Source organism: Mercurialis annua, linkage group LG7 (genome assembly GCF_937616625.2).
Source record: "Mercurialis annua linkage group LG7, ddMerAnnu1.2, whole genome shotgun sequence".
NCBI lineage: Eukaryota > Viridiplantae > Streptophyta > Magnoliopsida > Malpighiales > Euphorbiaceae > Mercurialis > Mercurialis annua.
In genome coordinates this window covers 5,611,498-5,631,961 of record NC_065576.1, presented here as the reverse complement: position 1 = coordinate 5,631,961, position 20,464 = coordinate 5,611,498, and the positions used below count along the sequence as shown (strand labels likewise).

General features: G+C 31.4%; 3 protein-coding genes across 5 annotated transcripts; 2 read left to right on the top strand and 1 right to left on the bottom strand.

Annotated features, from left to right (window-relative positions):
* Positions 1-218: 218 nt before the first annotated feature.
* On the top strand, positions 219-975 carry LOC126656161 (protein CYSTEINE-RICH TRANSMEMBRANE MODULE 13). Its single transcript, XM_050350662.2, has 3 exons — positions 219-440; positions 533-665; positions 759-975. The coding sequence occupies exons 1-3, from the start codon at positions 386-388 to the stop codon at positions 802-804; spliced, it is 234 nt and encodes a 77-aa protein (XP_050206619.1). The 5' UTR covers positions 219-385; the 3' UTR covers positions 805-975.
* A 5,785-nt stretch (positions 976-6,760) lies between these two features.
* On the top strand, positions 6,761-16,771 carry LOC126656359 (probable amino-acid acetyltransferase NAGS2, chloroplastic). Of its 3 annotated transcripts, none has more exons than XM_050350907.1 (10): positions 6,761-7,120; positions 12,413-12,500; positions 12,753-12,961; positions 13,055-13,206; positions 13,429-13,921; positions 14,511-14,608; positions 15,134-15,245; positions 15,401-15,560; positions 15,954-16,026; positions 16,270-16,771. In XM_050350907.1, exons 1-10 carry the CDS (start codon positions 6,776-6,778, stop codon positions 16,418-16,420), a joined length of 1,881 nt encoding a protein of 626 aa, XP_050206864.1. In that variant the 5' UTR covers positions 6,761-6,775; the 3' UTR covers positions 16,421-16,771. The 3 variants fall into 3 exon arrangements, with proteins under 3 accessions (XP_050206864.1, XP_050206865.1, XP_050206863.1); XM_050350908.2 differs by lacking the exon at positions 6,761-7,120 and adding an exon at positions 10,006-10,355; XM_050350906.2 differs by lacking the exon at positions 6,761-7,120 and adding an exon at positions 11,703-12,320.
* A 426-nt stretch (positions 16,772-17,197) lies between these two features.
* On the bottom strand, positions 17,198-19,847 carry LOC126657644 (NADH dehydrogenase [ubiquinone] iron-sulfur protein 4, mitochondrial). Its single transcript, XM_050352355.1, has 5 exons — positions 19,613-19,847; positions 19,293-19,381; positions 18,659-18,788; positions 18,361-18,390; positions 17,198-17,474 (listed from the first exon to the last, which is right to left on the bottom strand). The coding sequence occupies exons 1-5, from the start codon at positions 19,781-19,783 to the stop codon at positions 17,415-17,417; spliced, it is 480 nt and encodes a 159-aa protein (XP_050208312.1). The 5' UTR covers positions 19,784-19,847; the 3' UTR covers positions 17,198-17,414.
* Between the last annotated feature and the right edge of the window lie 617 nt (positions 19,848-20,464).

Below are 20,464 nucleotides of genomic sequence, written 5' to 3'. Positions count from 1 at the left end.
TTGGTTTGAAATATATTCAAATAGTTCGAATCGGAGCTCGAATGATTTTTAAATTGGTTCCGATATCGGAATAACTCGCGATATCCTCTGATTGTCGCCCTATCAAAATTTAATAATCCAACAAAGTAAGAAAAAGCTTTTAATTTTGAAAAATTTACATTATCAAATAGAAAAAGGGAGGTTCTAGTAGGATGCATTAAGCATAATAAATAGAACTAAAAAGTGAAAATTCTGGAAGGAGGCAGTGGATGACATCTTTTGAAACCCTCTTTGTTAAGGAATTTGAGGAAACCTCCTATTGCTTTCCAAATCCCTCACTCTATAAATATAAATTACATCCACAGAAACCCAAAAGCAACTCAAAAGAAACTTAAAAGAAACAAGAATGAGCTATTATAATCAGCAGCAGCAACCACCAGTTGGTGTTCCTCCACCTCAAGGTATGTGAGTATATTTTACATATTTGATATTTGATGGTTTTCTTTGGAGATTTCTTAGCTTTATTTTGTTTATGTAATTCTTTTGGTTGTAGGGTACCCTACAAAAGATGCTTATCCACCACCGGGCTATCCTGTTCAAGGGTATCCTCCTCAGGGTTACCCTCCACCTCAGGGGTATTACGCCCAGCAGCCTCCTAGGCAAGAGACTGGTTTTCTTGAAGGATGGTATGTTTATATGTGACCTTTATTATATTTCTATATTTTGATTTTAAAAATAACAAATTTGATGCTAATAAATTATTTTCATGTTGGTTGCAGCTTAGCAGCACTATGCTGTTGTTGCCTTTTGGATGCTTGCTTCTGATTCACCTAACTCAAAGCTTCAACTCTATATGTATTCAGCTGGGATTCTATTTGTTCATATATTTTCAGTTTCCATAACCTATTGCTAATAATTTTAGTTTCTGTTAACATTTTTTTTTATGTGTAATGTATTTGGATTCTTTTTCCTAATTGAAGTTTATGTTCTATTGCATTTTCTTGAATAATTGTAATCCTTCTTAATGCTTTGGTGGGAAGCAATTTGCTCATATTTAGCTTAGTATCCCTCTTTGACTTTAGGGGGTTGAGGCAAGAAATGGCTTCCGTTTGCCACGCACCGGTCCCATTCACTTGATTATTGTAGAGGCTGTAAGTACACAGTTTCCCGTTTTGGGTTTGACTCCTCAATCAAGGGATTGAAGTTTTAAAAGGAGTTGTTCAATTCATGCTTTTTTTATGATAGCTATTTAATCTTCTTAGTTAATCCATGGTCGCCCCCATCACAGAGTTGCTAATGCCTTTTGGTACGTCGTGCGTACGAAAGAATCTCAGATAGTCTAGGGTTCTCGTCCTATAGACCCATTTCGATGCCAATGCAGTGAGCTGAGCCCTTTAGTTTTTCGATCACTCTTCTTGTACGCGAAGTACGGCAAGCTGTCGCCACTTTGCTTCCAAGCGCGGATCGCTCATCAAGTAAGTTGAGAGATCGGTTCTCACGTCGAACACGTTGCCTCCTTAGGCGCGTTGGTGCGTGCAAAGGTGAGCCCACGACATCTTGATCTGATCCCTCTATTGACTCGCAAGACACGCTTTACTCACCATAGAATAGATTGAGGGATTCTTCTCCATTGCCTGCTTGTCCGGCTAGATTTCATCCGATTTTGTTTGACTGTTTATATACAAAATGAGTTATCCCTTTAAAATTGCCCAGAAAATGACAACCATCAAAAGCCTAAGCCCATAGAGCCTCGGCTTATCCAAATGATGTTCAGCGGTCTCTACCCAAGTAGCTGTGGCCGATGATCCGAAGGACCCGCAACCAGTCAATCATGCTATCCTTACCTTCCAACCAATCAGTCAATCACGCAATCCTTACCTTTCAACCAATCCATTCGATTCCGCTTCTGCAGTAGATATAATCTCGGTCCTTTACTTTGTCGCCTATAGTTTTACAATTTCTAGGGAAATAATCAGCAAAATATTGTTCTTTTTTTTAATAAAGAAGTGTGCTTCTGTTAGTGTAACATAGGTGTCTTTCTCGGTTGATGGATGGAATAAATGTTTATATCGCTTTATAATGTTATTGTCGTGTTGATAATATTGCTATATTAAAGAATAGAATCTAAAAAAGTTGCTTTACTCTCGTTTTTTATAATTATCTTTCTCGTACTGTGTAAACGAACTTCAAGTCTTAATTGCGTACTCAACAGGAAGCGTCGCAGCCTAAGTTTGGGTCACCTCCAAGGTCGATCTCTAATAACTGTTATAAAGTCGTTTTTCGACAAAGGTTCTATTTTAAGCTCGAGTGATTTGCCTGCTTCTTTCTAGGCTATAGTTTACCTGTATCATGCAAATGTACAACACGTGTGGACCACATAATGACTGCGATGTTGACCACAATTGACCGAGTTGTTAATGTTGGTTGGAAAAACATCCTGACAAAATTCTGGCGACCAGAAAAAATTCGACGAGACTCCAACGATGTTTTCTGGCGATTTTCTAGTGGGTGTTTTTTTTAAACAATATTTTTATAAATTAAAATTAAAAATCAAAATTAAAAATGTATTATTTTCAAGTGCAGGTTTTGAAATTCTACATTATTTTTGTCAATAAATTTTAAAAGATAATAAATGGGATTTTTTTTTATTTAAGTACATTATTAGGTTAAATAATGACGCGACTCAAATTTGATATTTTTAATAATTTATAGACAATTTCAATTAATAACTCTACATAAAACTAAACTTTACATGTAATTTTTGGATCGCTTAATATATTATTTAACCTCTAAATTTTAGCACTTTATTCCATGTGACCTGTAAACTATTTTTTTGTTCCGTTGAATCTTTTAACTATTTTTTTTGCTCTATTTAACCTCTAAATTTTGAGAAATTTTTGTGTGAACCAAGTTCACCACATAGGATTGTGAACCATCCATTTATCGTGTGACACGTGGCGTATTTAATATGAACAATCAATCATTTAATAGCCTATTAATTAGAGGTTTTTATTTAAAACATAAGACTATTAATTAAATGATTGGTTGTTCATATTAATTACGCCAACGTGTCACACGATAAATGAATGGTTCACAATCCTACGTGGTGAACTTGGTCCACACAAGTATTTCTCCTAAACTTTACCATTTTATTACATGCGAATTGTAAACTAATCTTTTGTCATTGAACCTCTTAAATATTTTTTTTGTTCTATTTAATTTTTCAAATTAAACTATTTGTTCTATTTAACCTCTTAATTAAGTGTTTTTTTCTAATGAATATCTAAATTACTTTTTTACCCATTTAACCTCTCACACAATGTATTAATTTTAGAAAATATATGAATATGTTTCTTACATTTAAAATAAAGAGTGATGTATTTTATATATTATTTAAAAATCCATTGAAGGATTAATTACTTTAAAAATTATGAATTTTAGCGTGTTTTACAATTTAAACACAAACTTAAAAGATTCGTAACTGATTTGAAAATTTTGAAATTGTAAAAAAATTAAAAGTTGGTATCTTAAAATTTCTAAAATTAAAAATTTGAGTCAAATTTACGAAACACACTAAAATTTATACTTCCTCCGTCCCAAAATAATAGTCCACTTTCTTTTTTTTTGTCCCAAAATAATAGTCCACTTTTCTTATTAATCACAATTTAGAGTATTTATTTTTGATATTGCCCTTATTTAAAATGTATCATTTATTATTATTATTAGTCTATAGTTATAACATTTTATAAGGGTATGATAGGAAAAATAAAGATAATTTTGTGAAAAGTTTAGCATTAATTATATTTCTTAAACTGTGTGAAAAGAGAAAAGTGGACTATGGAGGGAGTATTTTTTTTAACACCATTAAACATTCATTTAATATTATCAAAATATAATAAATTTATGTATTTTACAAATATCGTTAACCAAAATAGACAAACTTCTTCTTATCATTGTTGAAATGTAAAAAAACATTTGCATGTTCAAGAAGTAATATCATTTAATTATTTGATCAAGTTTAAATTTTTTTTATTTATTTCTACTCTTTTATTTCTAATTTATACCGTCGTCAACAATTTACGAAAATATTATTAAAAAAATACATTTTTGAAAAAATCATATGTCATTGTTGTAAATTAATTTATATGCTTTTAAGCATTTATTCTAGACATAATATGGTTGAAAATTAAATAATTGTATTTTTGAGGAGGTTAAACAGGTACAAATTAAAAATTTAAATGTGCAATAGGCAAAAATAATAGTTAAGAGGTTAAATAGAATAAATATTATAGTTCGAGGGTTAAATAGAACAAAAAATAGTTAAACAGTCTAATGGAACACGAAATTAATTCAGAGATCACAACAAACCAAATGGTAAAGTTTAGGTATTAAATAGAAAAAAATTGTTAAGACGTCTAGTGGAATAAAAAAATTTAATTTAAAGGTCGCATGGAATAACGTGATAAAGTTTAGGAGTTAAATAATATATTAAATCATTTTTTATTAAGTTCTATTGAATACGGGAAGTTAAGTTAGGTGAATCTACAAAACAACCTAACTGATAAAAAATAAAAGTTCTCCTTTTTTACTAAAAATAAAAGAGTGTTTTTTTTTCTTTATCTTCTCAAGGGTGGGAGAAGATGATTTTTTCGGTTAACCGGAAAATCATCTTCTCGCCGCCCATAGCACTATTATTTATAAAGTTCTTTTTTTTTCAATAAATCTTATTTAAGGTGTTTGTTTGTTTGGATTTTAGTTGGTTGAATATATTTTGAAGGTCTTTCGCAGTTCTTTAATCCGAAGTTTTAGATCGCTCAAGATTCTATCACTTTTTTTCGAAGTTTTAGATCTATGTTCTCGTTTTTGGTTTTTTTTATTAGATCTAGTTTTTGGTTTCATAATTGAAGATGAGACTTTAAGAGTTTGAAGTTTTAAGTATATAGCTGTTTTAAGATCGTAATTCAATATTTGAATCATAAATGTATTGGGGATCCATTTGGTGGTTTGAAAAGCCTTTATCGTGACTGTATGTACGGCTACTTTTTTAATTTGTTGAAAAACCGTTCATTTATTTAATTTTCGTTATTATTAATAAAAAAATTAATCTTTGAAAAAAAAAAAGAATCCACACTTTCATTTCAGAATAAAAAAGGCTAGCCACAAAACTGTTCAAAATAATCATTTAATGTTTAAAAATATGCTCTAAATTTAAATATTTTAGTTTTATTTGAAAAGTGAATGTTTTTTCACGTTTTACACGTTTGTTTGGCTATTAAAAATACATCGTAAACATTTATGATATATTTTCGATACACTTTTATATGCCGATGAATTTTTTCTAAAAGAAAGGGTTCGATATTAAACTTTTCATACCCTATTTTTACTTTCAGTGATTGCATATAGTAATAAACTTTTCATTTTCGTGTTGTAATTCTTTCATTCAATCATCTCTACTATACCAACGAGCTGTAGCTCAAATGGTATAAGCGCTGGACAGCAAACTGTCAAGGTCGTGGGTTCATTTCCTCCCACAAGCGCTCCCCCTCCCCCAATTATCAAAAAAAAAAAATCATCTCTACTATCATTATCAATCAACATTATATAATATCCATTAGCTTCGTAACTCATCTTTCCGTCACTATTATCAAACAAGATATGTAAAAAGACAAGTTCAATTTGGACGTAATTTATCCATTAACTACATTACTTTTATTCATCATCCCCAACTCTAGTGACTAATCTTTTTTTTTATTACAAATAAGGGATAGGAAATCAAACTTTTGAAAATTTTTGAATTTAATAAAGATCAAAATATTTGGTTAAATTTTGCAGCTTTTATTAATTTTGATTAATTATTTAATTTTTAAACTGAAACTTAATTTTACTTACGTGGCATCCTACATACTTTATAGTTTCCAAAGTATTAATCAATCAAAAATACCAATCATAACCTAATTCAAAATTTATAAACAAATATTATTAAATCAAGTAAATATTAATAAATAGTATAATAGGATTGACTATGATTATCTCATACAATGATTGTGTCATGTATTATTTACAATAAAAAAAAATAAGCATTTATAATAAAGAAAATCTTTTAATGTTTTTTTTAATCATTAGAAATTTCAGATGACTAACATACCATTGTTTTATTAAATAAATGATATGGCGCAATAGTTACATTGAATAATTTTCCGAAAGGTTAATTGTATAATAGCTAAGATAGAGCGGCAAGATAAGGCTGGACCAGAGGGCTGGCCTGGAAGAAGGAGAGGTTCACAGGGGGTAGGCCAAAGCCCGTAAGGAAGTTCGGAGTAGGCCGATTCACGTTAGCAATCCCTTACTTAAGAAAATACGTAAAGATCAATTCAACCACACACTCCCCGGATTTTTTGACTAATCCCGCTATTCCATTATTGAGAGAGCGTTTAAGAGGCAACAGCTGGCCGAATTACATTTAAAAAACGAACAATTTATAAGACAAAATACAATAAAACAATGGACAATCTTTGAAACAAACAAAAAAATATAATATATGACATAAACATGTCAAGATACGATGGCTTTTATTTTATGTACCAGTTGATAATTCTAGCAGGGGCAGCTGATATTTGAATTGAATACTACTTTCACAGTAGGGACAAGTGCATTATTATCTAAAGAACAAGTGTATTTTCAAATCAGCTGACTATTATTTATTTATTCATCATTCTGTCTTTTTTTCACATATTCCTATCGATCCGCCGCGTTTCGCTTCTTCTTCTTCCTCCAAACCTTCAAAAGAAATTTAATAATGGCGGCCACCGCCAAATTAAGTTCATCGGTTTCTCTGCATATTCACAGAGAAAAACGTATCAGCAGCAGTAGAAAATATCTCGCCGTTAACAGCCACCAGAGAGATTTTTCAAGCTATGGCGGGAAAAAGACATCGAAACTTAGAAGAAAGGATGATCAGACGGCGGTAGTGAATGCGAAAGGCGGGAAGAGGAGTATGAACGGTGAGATTGAGGATTATGAAACGGCGGTGGAGGTGTTGAGAGAGCTTCAGCAGTACAGTGTGTTGCACAGAGGGAGTACATTTGTTATGGTGTTATCCAGTGAAGTTGTTGAGTCGACATTTTTGGATTATTTGCTTAAGGTACTTTTTTCTTTTCATTTTTATTTTCTTCAACGTCCTCATTTTTCTTCTTATTTTCATTTTGAGTCTCGTTAGTTTTATGATTTTGCTTAATTTTCAGCTTAGGTTTTATTTTGGTGGAGTGTAGTTAGTTTTTTCATTTACTTATTACTACAAACTTGCTAAATTTAGACACAAACACACGTGTGATGATTATATTATTGGTGTAGGTCAATTTAGATGTATATAAAACAAATAAAATTAGCCTAAAATATAACCTAATTAAGACGCAGTTTGATAAGATGCTCTACTAATTTAAATGAGATTGCGGGTTTACATTGTATTCATGTATACAACTGTTTAAAATTTGAACTAGTTTGTCTCTTCAAAAAAATCTATACGGATCCAAATTTTAATAATTAAACCTAATTTATTAATTATAAAATTTAAAAATTTAAACCTATTTGAATTTATTAATTATATTTTTCAGTTCGATTTTTAGTTTTGATTCCACTCCTAATCATAGCAACATCTTGATAATGGACTAGGACCTTCCCTAGCATAGCCTCCCTCCACAGCTGCCAAACAAACTTTTGACCGGTAATTTCGTCTTCTTTGTATCAACTTGCCAAAGCTAATGAGAAATTAATTTAAGAGGGCCAAATGTATAAAAATGGCAAAACTAAAACCTTTTATTACAATATTTAGGCTAAAATAGCTTAAATTAGAAGAAGCAAATTCATAATTTCATGGAGGCTGGGGTTCATGGCTAATGGGACGCCAAAATGGAAAGAGGTTTAATAATAAAATAAAATAAAAAGCCGCCAAATTCTATTCAGAATTTCAGAATAATAGTTAATCAATTTGACTTCACTGATTAAATATACGTCTGCAACATTCTGTTTAAATTATACTGAATTTAATTAAAATCTATATTTTAAAACATTGGATCAAATTGATTTTATATAATTTTCCAATATTGGAAATTATGTTCATATTTTTGATTCAGTTTGTATTAAAAATAATATTTTTAAAATATAATTATTTATAATTTTTAATTGAACAAAACTAAACTTATTGGATCTTTTTAATTATTTAATTTGGTTTCGATTATTGGATATGAAAGATCTCTGAACCGAAACAACCTCCTCTGAATGATGTAAAAACTAAAAAGCCTCATCACAAGGAAGTCATATGAATTAATTATTTCGAACTGACACATAGTATAAGATTCCCGTTGATATAAAAGCATATTTATTTTGTGCTAAAGGGATTTTTTTTTTCTCATATAATTGAGCATATTTATCCATCTTTTGAAATGTTTTGATATATGGGAAGGATAAGTTTTTTTTTTTTCTTTTAACGAAAACTCACTCCCCCAAACTAAAGTCTAAGATTACAGTTAAATTTTGGGATGTAGACCCTCCGAGCTCACATAACTAGTAATTCCGGGTTATAAACACAACTGTGGGATGAATGCTGCCCACAACTTAGTCTACATTGCTCTTGCAAATGAACTTTGCCTCAAATCTTGCTTTATGCATTTGGATAATATATATTTGCAAGTACTATGTTTTGTCTCAAAAAAGAAGAGTTGCTACTTATTTATACTACGGCCTCGCTTGGTTCGTTTTATAGCAATTCCCGGAAAGTTAACTTCCCGGAAAGTATAGTTTCAGGGAAGTTAACTTCTCAGCAAGTTGATAAATATTGCTTGTTTTGATTTTTACTTTCCAGGAAGTACAAAACTAATTTTTAATTAAAAGACAAAAATGTCCTATGATAATTTTTATATAAATTTAAAAAGGAAAAAAGAAAAAGAAAAATGTAAGGTTAAATTAGGAAAATACAATAAAAATGTTAGGGAAGTTCTACTTCCTTGGGTTTTGCTAGGGAAGTTACTTCCCTAGTCAAAGGAAAGTCAAACATCCAATTTCCCGGGAAGTAGAATGTATAAATTGAACCAAGCAAAAAATATTTGCTACTTCCCCGGAAGTACAACTTCCCTAGCCTATTTACTCCCAACCAAGCGAGGCCTACGTTTATCCCTCTATTCGTCCATAATTATATATACTCTAAAAGTGTTTTTATAAAGTTAATAACTCATAAATTATATTTACCGAAGAAGTGGTAATAATTTTGCTTGATTTGTAAATTTTAAATTACACTATAATAGTTGCCAATATTTTAAATTAGGTTGGAATTAATCGAAATTAAAAGAAAATATTGAATTTATAAAAATTCAAAAATATTTAAAATCTTATATCAATTAGTCCAATTACAAATTATTATTAGGGGGAGAGAACCATCTTAAAAAATTTATTTAGAATCAAGACAATATAAATAATAGTCAATTAATTAACAATTCATTAAATTGATTTTAGGGGTGTGAAATCTTTATGCTAGTTTAAGATGTTTTTGTTATTCTTTTGTAATAGTGATTTTGACATTATAAGAAAAAGTGGTAAAGGAATAACAATCAAACACCAAACATTATATATAGAACTAAAAGAACATGTGTGTGATTGGCATTTTCTGGACTTCATCTACTTAGCATAAATGTCCATTTCATATAGTTCTCCGCATTTATCACCTCTCAATCCTACCGTTCCTAATTTCTGTTATCAGAATCAATTAACTTACACTTAGTCTGATAATATTTTTTGATTTTCATAACAGTATTTTTAATTTTTATATTAATCTCCAAATTATATTATCATTATTTTTTAGCGTGTTCATTTCGTATAATTTAAGAGTTAATTGATCTAAAAACAGAAATTAATGTTCTTAATTGGTTAGATTAACTAAGTTAATTGACACTGAGACACAAATTCAGGGAGTGCAATGACCCTTTTTCTTTTCTTGCTTCTATATATATATTTATCTCTCTCTCTCTAATCATAAATAACTTAAAAGAAAATCCATGGCTACATTCAAATTTAGCTCATGTTTTTCCTTACAAAATCACGTAGAAACTAGCTCTTCTTCATCATGTTCCACCACAACACAAATAGATTTGATCTTTGGAAATAGGTCAAAAATGAGGAAGAAATTTGGAAGAAAAAAAATGGCGGTAAAATTAGGGTGTTTTAGGTTTAATTGTGGAAGAGATGAGATTTCAGAAGATGACAGAAATTTTGTGGAGGTATTTAGGGAAGTTCAGTGTGGTGTTGTAATGCTTAGAGAATGTACATTTGTTGTGGTGTTATCTACTGAACTTGTTGATTCTCCATTCTTACTCAATAACTTGCTTAAGGTATGTCATTATTTGCCACTTATATTTAATTTTATATTCAAAATCAAACATATATATATATATATATATATATATATAAATTAAGTAATTGTCTTATTGCTATTCCTCAAGAAAATAATTTGAAAGAGCTGATCATTTGAAGCTCGCCACCATTCTTTAAAATGATTAATTTGAATATTTGAAAAGTTGAAGTCTACGAGCAAGATATTTTATAGGGTTAATGTTATAAAAATTCACCAACTTTACACGTTTTCTCATTTTAATCACGTAGTTTAAATTTTCTTATTTTTATACACGAACTACCACTTTTTTTCAAATTTATACACAGTGCTAAAGTGTCACGGTTCCATTGGTGTAATTCATTGAAGTGGAGACCATTTTACACTAATAGATGAATACCACCTCAGCACCATGTATGAATTTGAGAAAAAGTGATAGTTCGTGCATGAAAATGAGAAAATTTAAACTACGTGATTAAAATGAAAAAATATGTAAAGTTCGTGATTTTTTTGAAATTAACCCTATTTTATATTGCTAGAATAACAAAAATATAGTACTAGTATTCCCCACAAGATTATACCATTATAACCACTTTTATTTATTTTAAAGCTACTTATTCTTGTTTGAATAAAAAACACCACTAGCTCCCTAGTCCATTTTTATTATCGCAGTTTGATAAAACACAATCGGTATTATAATTTTTTATCATGTTTTCTTATTTAATATATTCAATAAATGTTGTTTTTGTTTCAACAAAATTGTTCCTTCTTTTATTATCGCAGTTTGATAAAATACAATCGGTATTATAATTTTTTATCATGTTTTCTTATTTAATATATTCAATAAATGTTGTTTTTGTTTCAACAAAATTGTTCCTTCTTTTATTATCGCAGTTTGATAAAATACAATCGGTATTATAATTTTTTATCATGTTTTCTTATTTAATATATTCAATAAATGTTGTTTTTGTTTCAACAAAATTGTTCCTTCTTTTATTATCGCAGTTTGATAAAATACAATCGGTATTATAATTTTTTATCATGTTTTCTTATTTAATATATTCAATAAATGTTGTTTTTGTTTCAACAAAATTGTTCCTTCTTTTATTATCGCAGTTTGATAAAATACAATCGGTATTATAATTTTTTATCATGTTTTCTTATTTAATATATTCAATAATTCTCATTTCATTACATATATCTTAATAAATAATAATAAATACTACTATTTCACTAAAATTTTAAAAGTTTTATTTATAAAATACAGATAAAAGAATAATTCCATTGAAACCAAACAATAATAAAATATTTTTTGTCAAAAATACTACTACCAGATTTGCTTGTTTGCTTTCTCAAAGGTTAGGTGATTAAAAAACAACTCAAAGGTCATAAATTAAATAAAAAAAACTAAAGACGGCTGAACTGCGAGTTTCTTAAGTGGGTCCCACAATTTAACGATTCTACACATATTCGTCTGATTCACCGGTCGTCCGCCTTCGTGGCCGCTGAGAATATATGCAAACTTCAATACATATTTTTCAAATTTCTTTCTTCAATTCTTTTCAATTTTGAATTTTTATCAGCAATGGCAACTTCTCCTTCTTCAAGCCATACTTATACCAGTACTCTTCACCACCACCGCCGCTTACACCTCCCACCTCGCCGCCACCAACCCTTCAAATTCAAACCAACCACTCCAAATTTACAGTTTCACCCTCAATCCCACCCTCCAAAACCCTACTTATGTAGTAGTAATAGAATAAAGTTGAATAATTTGGTAAAATGCAATGCCTTTGATACCGATGAGCAAGAACTGGAACAAGAAAGTTATGAAGAAGACAAGCAATTCGTGAAGTGGTTTCGCGAAGCTTGGCCCTATTTATGGGCTCATAGGGGTAGCATTTTTGTTGTAATTATCTCCGGTGAACTTATTTCTAGTAATTTCTACCTCGATCCTATTCTAAAGGCATCTTCTTTTTCTCTTCTGTTTCTGTTTTTTTCTTGATTTTCAGTTTGAAATTTGTCTCAGTTTGATTGATTTTTGTTTGTGTATTGAAGGATATTGCGTTTCTTCATCACCTTGGAATCAGATTTGTGCTTGTTCCTGGTACCCATGTTCAAATTGATAATCTTTTAGCTGAAAGAGGTAATTTTTAACTCTTTATGAGCTTCAATTTTTTTAATTTCTGTGACTGCTTCTTGATTTAGCAGTAGAACACTAGGTAGCACAGACAAGACAAGGACACGGCAAAACGTGTTATTTATGTGTCCGTCCCGTTTTTGGAACGGGAAATGTTTGATTGAGTGAAGTGTCTGTTCTACCTAGGTAGAACATAATGAATAAATAAGTAAGTGGAGTGGTTATGGTTTTTATTTTTTGTTTTCTAATGTATTGCAGGGCATGAAGCTAAGTATGTTGGTTCATATAGAATAACTGATTCTGAGGCGTTAGCTGCCTCTATGGAGGCTGCTGGCAAGATTCGCATGATGATTGAGGCTAAGCTTTCTCCTGGTCCTTCCATTTGTAACATTCGTCGACATGGTGATAGTAGTCGTTTGCATGATGTTGGTGTCAGTGTTGCCAGTGGTAATTTTCTTGCTGCCAAGGTACCCTTTTTGATTAATTTTAGTTATTGTTCAAAGCATGCACTTGTATGATAAAGTGGTGTTTGAGTTTTTAAGTAAATGCATATTTTGTAGAGAAGAGGAGTTGTTGAAGGTGTTGATTTTGGAGCAACTGGCCAAGTGAAGAAAGTAGATGTTACTCGCATGCGTGAAAGACTTGATGGCGGTTGTATTGTTTTGTTGAGCAATCTAGGATATTCCAGCTCTGGAGAAGTTTTAAATTGCAAGTATGTAATCTCTTTTCGTTGTTGCTTCATGTATGAGTAATCTAAATGGATGCCTTGCGCTATAATTATATTTTTGCTTAGCTAGATTTGACTTTGCTTTCTAGAGATCAACTGAGCAGGATAACCTGGAATAAGAAGTACATACATGATTGATTAAGTATTATTACTTTATTTTGTTAACAATAATTGTATGTTTGATGGTTTTGGTTTTATATGTTTCAGCACTTACGAAGTTGCGACAGCGTGCGCATTAGCCATTGGTGCAGATAAACTTATTTGTATCATAGATGGACCCATTTTAGATGAGAGTGGGCACCTGATCCGTTACTTGGCTATTGATGAAGCAGATGCTCTTATTCGGAAGCGAGCTATGCAAAGTGAGATAGCTGCTAACTATGTAAAAGCTGTAGGCAAAGATGATTTCCCAGATGGTCTCACTTCTATTGAACACAATGATTCTGTCAGTGTTGTACCTTCATTGCCAAATGGGACGCCTGTTAATGATGATTCTGTTGGACTCATACCTCCATCACAGAATGGGAAACCTGCTAATGGAGCGCATAATGTAGCCTTCCAATTCCAGAATGGTGTTGGCTTTGACAATGGAAATGGGTTATGGTCTGGGGAACAAGGCTTTGCTATTGGAGGCCAAGAACGGCAAAGTCGATCAAATGGTTACCTTTCAGAACTGGCTGCTGCAACTTTCGTTTGTAAAGTAAGTTCATTGTGGATGCTGTTAGACTAATGATGTATGTTTCAGGTCTTGTCACATTTTTAAACAAATATTTTTCTGTTTCAAGGATACTTTAGACTTGATAAAACCACCATGTGTTCTAATCTTTTAATATTTTCTCCGCTTGAACCCAAATGATTACCTTTCAGAACTGGCTGCTGCAACTTTCGTTTGTAAAGTAAGTTCATTGTGGATGCTGTTAGACTAATGATGTATGTTTCAGGTCTTGCCACATTTTTAAAAAAATATTTTTTTGTTTCAAGATACTTTAGACTTGATAAAACCACCATGTGTTCTAATCTTCTAATATTTTCTCCGCTTGAACCTTAGCTTTCTTTTTTGTATTCTTCAGTTGTTAACATAGAACAACCATAATCAACCCTTTTGCCATTATACATGCCAAGATATTGGGGACAGTTGGTGATGGAGCTTAAGTTTGAGGTTTTACAACGAATGGTTCTCCATATTATCTGATACATAAGACTTCATCATATGCTGTTCGAGCTTGTTAACTTTAATTATTGTATTGACTGGTAATCTTTGTTGATTATATTTGGTGCTATATTTTCAGGGAGGTGTAGAAAGAGTACATCTTTTAGATGGCACAATTGGTGGAGTTCTATTGTTGGAACTTTTTAAAAGAGATGGAATGGGGACAATGGTGGCTAGGTGTGTGATTTTTTGCAACACCAAGTTTCAGCAACTTACTTTAACTATGTATTGAGACAGTGTTAGTTTATACTTTCATGTCTTTGGTGTACTTTGTTGTTAAATTTAGGTTTTCTGGTTTTGAGATTATTTTCAGCAAGCTTCTGATACCTTGGTTTCTTAGCTGTTTATGTTGGTTGTCCTTCCATCAGATTACAACTTGAAAGAATGCTTAATTATTTTTTTAAGTGGTAGAAAGTTTAGTTGCTGAGATCTAATTGTCTATACTTCAAACCTTAGGCACTTCCAATTATAAGGATCGAACATTAAACTATGTCCAATCAGACCTATATTTGTGCACTTGAGCTAAACAGATTTTCACTCAAGAGGTGCTGAATATGTAAAACAGTCATTTCAGTTTTTGTGGAAACTGAAATGATCTGCATCCAGCAGTTGACAGTTATGCTTTGTTGTTCTAATATGCTGATTACTTCCAGATATTGTGCATCACATCCATTAACTTGTGGTTCATTATCATTTGTTCAGTGACCTATATGAAGGGACTCGAGTGGCCAGAATGACTGATTTCTCTGGAATAAGACAGATCATACAACCATTGGAGGATGCTGGAGTATTAGTTCGGCGGTCTGATGAAGAGGTGCTTTCTTGCTGTGGTTTTTAATTTGATGTGTTGGAATTTTGCAAATGCAGTTCTGCTATTAAAAGGAGGCTGACATGGTGTCTGAGACTGGTGAGAATTATGTTTGCTTCAAATTTAACTCACTGCTTTCTTCTTCTTGTTTGTGTTTGTAGCTGCTTAAAGCATTGGATTTATTTGTTGTTATGGAAAGAGAAGGCCAAATCATTGCTTGTGCTGCTCTTTTTCCTTTCTTTGAGGACAAGTGCGGAGAGGTTGCAGCTATTGCAGTTTCTCCTGAATGTCGCGGACAAGGACAAGGGGACAAATTACTTGGTTCGTCTTATAATTTCTATTCGTGGCATATCCTTTCTATTTGTGATGTGAATTATAGAAATGGACACACTTTTTGTTTTTGAAAATAGCTGCATGTTCTATCTTTTTACATTTACTGAATTAAGGAGTAGGAATCTAGCAACAAAGATAACACACCTTTAACAGATTGCAGATTGATAGTGGGATGTGGGATACAGAATATCATTTTTTCGATAATAGATATGGTTACATATTTTTTTTATGTAAATTATTATTTCGAATACTAACTCCAAATATACATTTTTAAGTCTTTTATGTATTAATTCAGTGGAAAGGAATGCCTTGCTGCATCTAAACTTTAAAATCGGATCATATACTGTATAAACCTCATTAATTGTGATTGAATATTTGCAGATTTCATTGAGAAGAAGGCCTCCAACCTTGGCTTGGAAATGCTTTTCCTGCTTACAACTCGTACCGCTGACTGGTATGTTGTTTATTTACATTTCTTCAAGTATATTTCATATGCATAAAAATTACATTAACTGCGAATGAGTTAGATAAATCTGTTGCAAAACAAAGTGCGTAGTGGTTGGTCTGTTGAAGGAATTCATTTTCCCCCTAACAAGGGGATGCTTTGTGGTGAAAAATTATCTAGACTTCATGCTACCAGTGGTCCATAGTGGATCAAATTTTTGTGAATGGTAAACATAGAGCAATCTATTTTCAGGTTCACAAGGCGCGGTTTCTCAGAATGTTCAATTGAAAAGATACCAGATAAAAGAAGGAAGAAGATCAATCTGTCGCGAAATTCAAAATATTATATGAAGAAGCTGCTGCCTAATACTAGCGGGATTACAATTAATAGAGCGTTCAGCTAGGGTTTTGTCGGCCTACAAAGATCTATTAGTGTAAGTAGAAGATCAAACATCTTTCCCTTTTCCTGAGATTGCTAGAGATGCTGAAAGAGGGGGGAAAAGATTATAAATTATGTGCCTAATCAGATAATGCAATCAGAAGGTCGGTTGCAGGTTTGAAGCACAATTTTGCCAATCAGAAATTTGGATGCACATCAAAATACAAGTTAGCTAAGGAAATGTAAAATGAGTTGGTTAGTTGGTACTGTTAGTGATTCTTTCAGCTAGGGACAAGTTTTTTGTACCAAGATGTATAATTGAAAATTATAATAATGATGATAATTATGAATAAAGTTTATGACTTTTCTTTTGTAATCTTTATTTCTTACATAAGTTTGAACTTCGAAGTATCTTCTCAAAGACTCCCCCACCTTGCCAACTAAAGAGTTTAGAATAAATATAATTATAAATATTACTAAATTTAGCTTATCTATGCAAAATGAGGCATAAATTAGTTCATAAAAAAACCACTTTCTATGATTAATAAAAATTTATATAACCAAGTTTCTCCCACAAGTGCTCTACCATTCCCTATTATAAAAGGATTATATAACATTTAATCATTGAAGTAATAGACGATAATTAATTGGAAATGAAGTAATTTCTAGTGCATTAGTTGTATAACAAATGCTACACTCCGTTCCCTTAGTTCATCATTGAGTTTAGCACTTAGATATCGAACGCACTTGCCAAGTTAGATGAACAAAAATGCAACAGATTTTCACACAATACTTGAAGAAATGTAAAATGCGTTTCTTTTGCAGCTTTTCATAGATGGAAACAAAGAAAAAAATTACAAGAGTGAACCCATCAATCTTTATTATGAAAAAGGTTTGCCTGGAACAAGTATTATCACAGAACGTCCATCGCTGCTACATCCTACATTAATAGAATTGCGAGCAATGTTGTGCAACTTCTGTCTTACGGAGCAGAGAAACATAACGGACAAGAAATGCAATCAGTTGGCTTCAGTTTTAGGAAGACCCTTGAACTTGAAATTGTCTGCATATGCTTTTACCTGAGAGCAGAAGAAGAAACAAGTTCCATATTGTAAGAACTACACTATATTCCAAAGTTTTTCTAAGTAAGCGGAGATGGAAAGTGTGAGTAATAATATTATCAAAGCAAGACCTAGACTTGTAAGTATACTGTGAGCTAGGACATCAATTTAACCACCAGCTTAAGGACAAAAAACTTGGGTCAAAAGATTTTGTGACTGCTGACTTAGTTTACTACACTTAGTTCATTGTATAATTTTCTACTTTTTGGTACCAAACTTCTATTTTCTCATCAACATGAGGTTATTCATTGAATTCATGCGAATTATCGCTTCTGTGGCTGACAGAAAATTATGCGGCTTCAAACTTTTCTGTTGTCACATAATCAATTATTGGCTGGAATTGTGATAGTAACCTCCGGTTCCGAGAAAATGAAAGTTGGGTAACCAAAATATTGAAAATGAAATGATGGTAACTGAAGTGTAAAATTCTTATACTTCAGTAACCACAATTTTTTTCACCCCATAGAACTTCTTCATAAAAGCATGGAGAAATTAGGGAATTCAAAATTGAAGCATGACACTAACAATAACTCCTTTCCTTTCTAATGTTAAGAGGATCTCAGATGCACGAGACAGCCCACAAACTATGTCTCTATCTATAAGATTTTCAGTGATACAAGTTGTAGAAATGGCTTGAACTAAGTTCCTCCATTTATGTCCTTAAAGAATGTCATAGTTCAGAAAGAAGACGCCATAATGTGGCTGGAAAATCAATGAAGCAATCATTCAACATGCAGTGTATGGCCAAGACTATACCATCAAATCAATAAAATAGCACTACTAACTTTCCTTGAAAGGAAAATATAGGCTATTTTTAAAATAGAGAAGTGTGAGAATTTAAAACCTTCAGCAGAGGTGTGTGGCGCTTTTTAACCTGCAAAAGATACAATTACAATGAATTAGAGGCATGAAAATAGAAGAATATTGCCAGTTGGACAGGAGGGGACAATAACCATAGGAAGAAAAATCAGTTGACACAAAAATTATTATACTAAAAGGTGCAACGCTAACTGCTTTTTGTAAAATAAAAAATATACCGAAAATTTGAAGGGTTGAACTTCAAAATTTGGCAGGCAAAAAAGTTCAGAAACAACTTGTTCCAGTTATAAAATTGAGAAAATAAAAATTTAGTCTACACATACCGTGTATTCCCAACCATGTCGTTCAGCAAATTCCTTTGCAGCCTCTTCACTGTCAAAATTGAATCCAGCATCACCAACATTGGCATATGGGTCCCCTGTGGATGTCCAACCCATCAATGGATTTTCCCACCTACATAAGCATAAGCCAAGAACAGAGAAACATGAGTCGCGTTTTCAGGGAAGCAATGTCAACAAAATAATTACATAAAAAAATATAAAATACAAAAGAAAGATAATGCTCTCTTTTATAAAATGGTACTAATAATAAGAATCTTAAAGCGGAGGCGAGCATGCAAGGTAAAATTAATTCGGAATTCATGAAGTTGGTAGACTGTAAAGGAACTATGAAGTCATTCCCAAATATACTCAAAATGAAACCATAAAAAGACATAGCGATGTCCTTTGTTGTATGATTTCATTTCTTCAAAACACCTCTTCGGAGCTCCTCGTTTTTATAAAGGGCATGAGGACTATTCCAGCAACTTTGCCTTTTCCAACATCAGTATTAACCAAATAGAATTGAATTAAATGAACCAAATTCTTCAATTTTTGACATGATAAAGGCTATGTATGTTTTCCAACTAAATGTTATTCAGCACAGATAAAAAAATGTGCAAGAAAACGAGAGAATTACTTTTGGGTTGACATGAAATTAATTTTCCATCTTCCGATTTTACCAGATCCTTGTTGAGTTGCAGTTCTAGCAGGTGAATAAATTACCACCTGTAATCATCATCATCATCATCATAGATAATCATAGAGCATTATTGAAAAAACAAACTTAATTAATTACAAATATACAAATATTTCAAAACCCTACTCAATCCAATCAACTCACAGAAAAGGGAAAAAAATCAACAGCACACGCATTCAGCTGATCCCTAAATTTGCTAAGTTCACTGCAATTCTTTTTTTTTTAAACATTGGGAGGGAAGATTGGTCAAGGAATTGTACCTTACGGCGGAGATGCTCCTCTGGAATTCCGGAGACCGTGCCGATCTCGCTGGGCTTCATCTCCGCTTCTACCAATGCGTCTGTTGTTGCTGAAAACGGTCGCGACAATTGACCCGTTTTTGTGCCCAGGGCTCGACCATGGCTCCATAATCGTTGCAGAGAGTTCGCCATTTTGATTTTTCTTGCTCAGAAAAAAATTGAGTGCGTCTTTTTATTTTTCCTCTGAACTTACGGTTAAATGTTAAACAGTCCAGTTTTTACTAAGAATAAAAGAAAAAAACAATTGTTTTTTAATCGACAAATTGCATTTATGCCCCTTTAGTTTTTTTGTTTTCATTTTGAGTTGCATAAACATTTAGCCAAACTTTTATAATAAACATATTATTTACGTTTTTACATTTTCCAAAAATTAGACAATATAATCTTTTATTTTTATATTTATCAACGATTTATTCTCTCCATCTATTTTTAATATTAATCAGAAAGACTTAATATAAAAAATATAATTTTTAATTTGATTCTTAAATTTATTTTTGATACAAATATAAATATAAATTATAAATTTATATATTTAATGTCTTAATGAATTTACTTATTTACTTTTTACTTCACTTATTTTTATTTTTAATTTTTTTTACTTCATTTAGTTTTTAAAATTAAAAAATTTAGTTTTTTTCAAAAAAATAAAACATTAAAAAATATACACAGTAGATTGAAGTTATTAACTCTCTAAATTTTACAATAACATAATTTTTATTTAGATATATTATAAATATAAATTTAAAAATTATTATTAATTTAGTCCTTTAATTTATTTGACTGAAAAAGGGTATACTGAATAAAATATTGAGA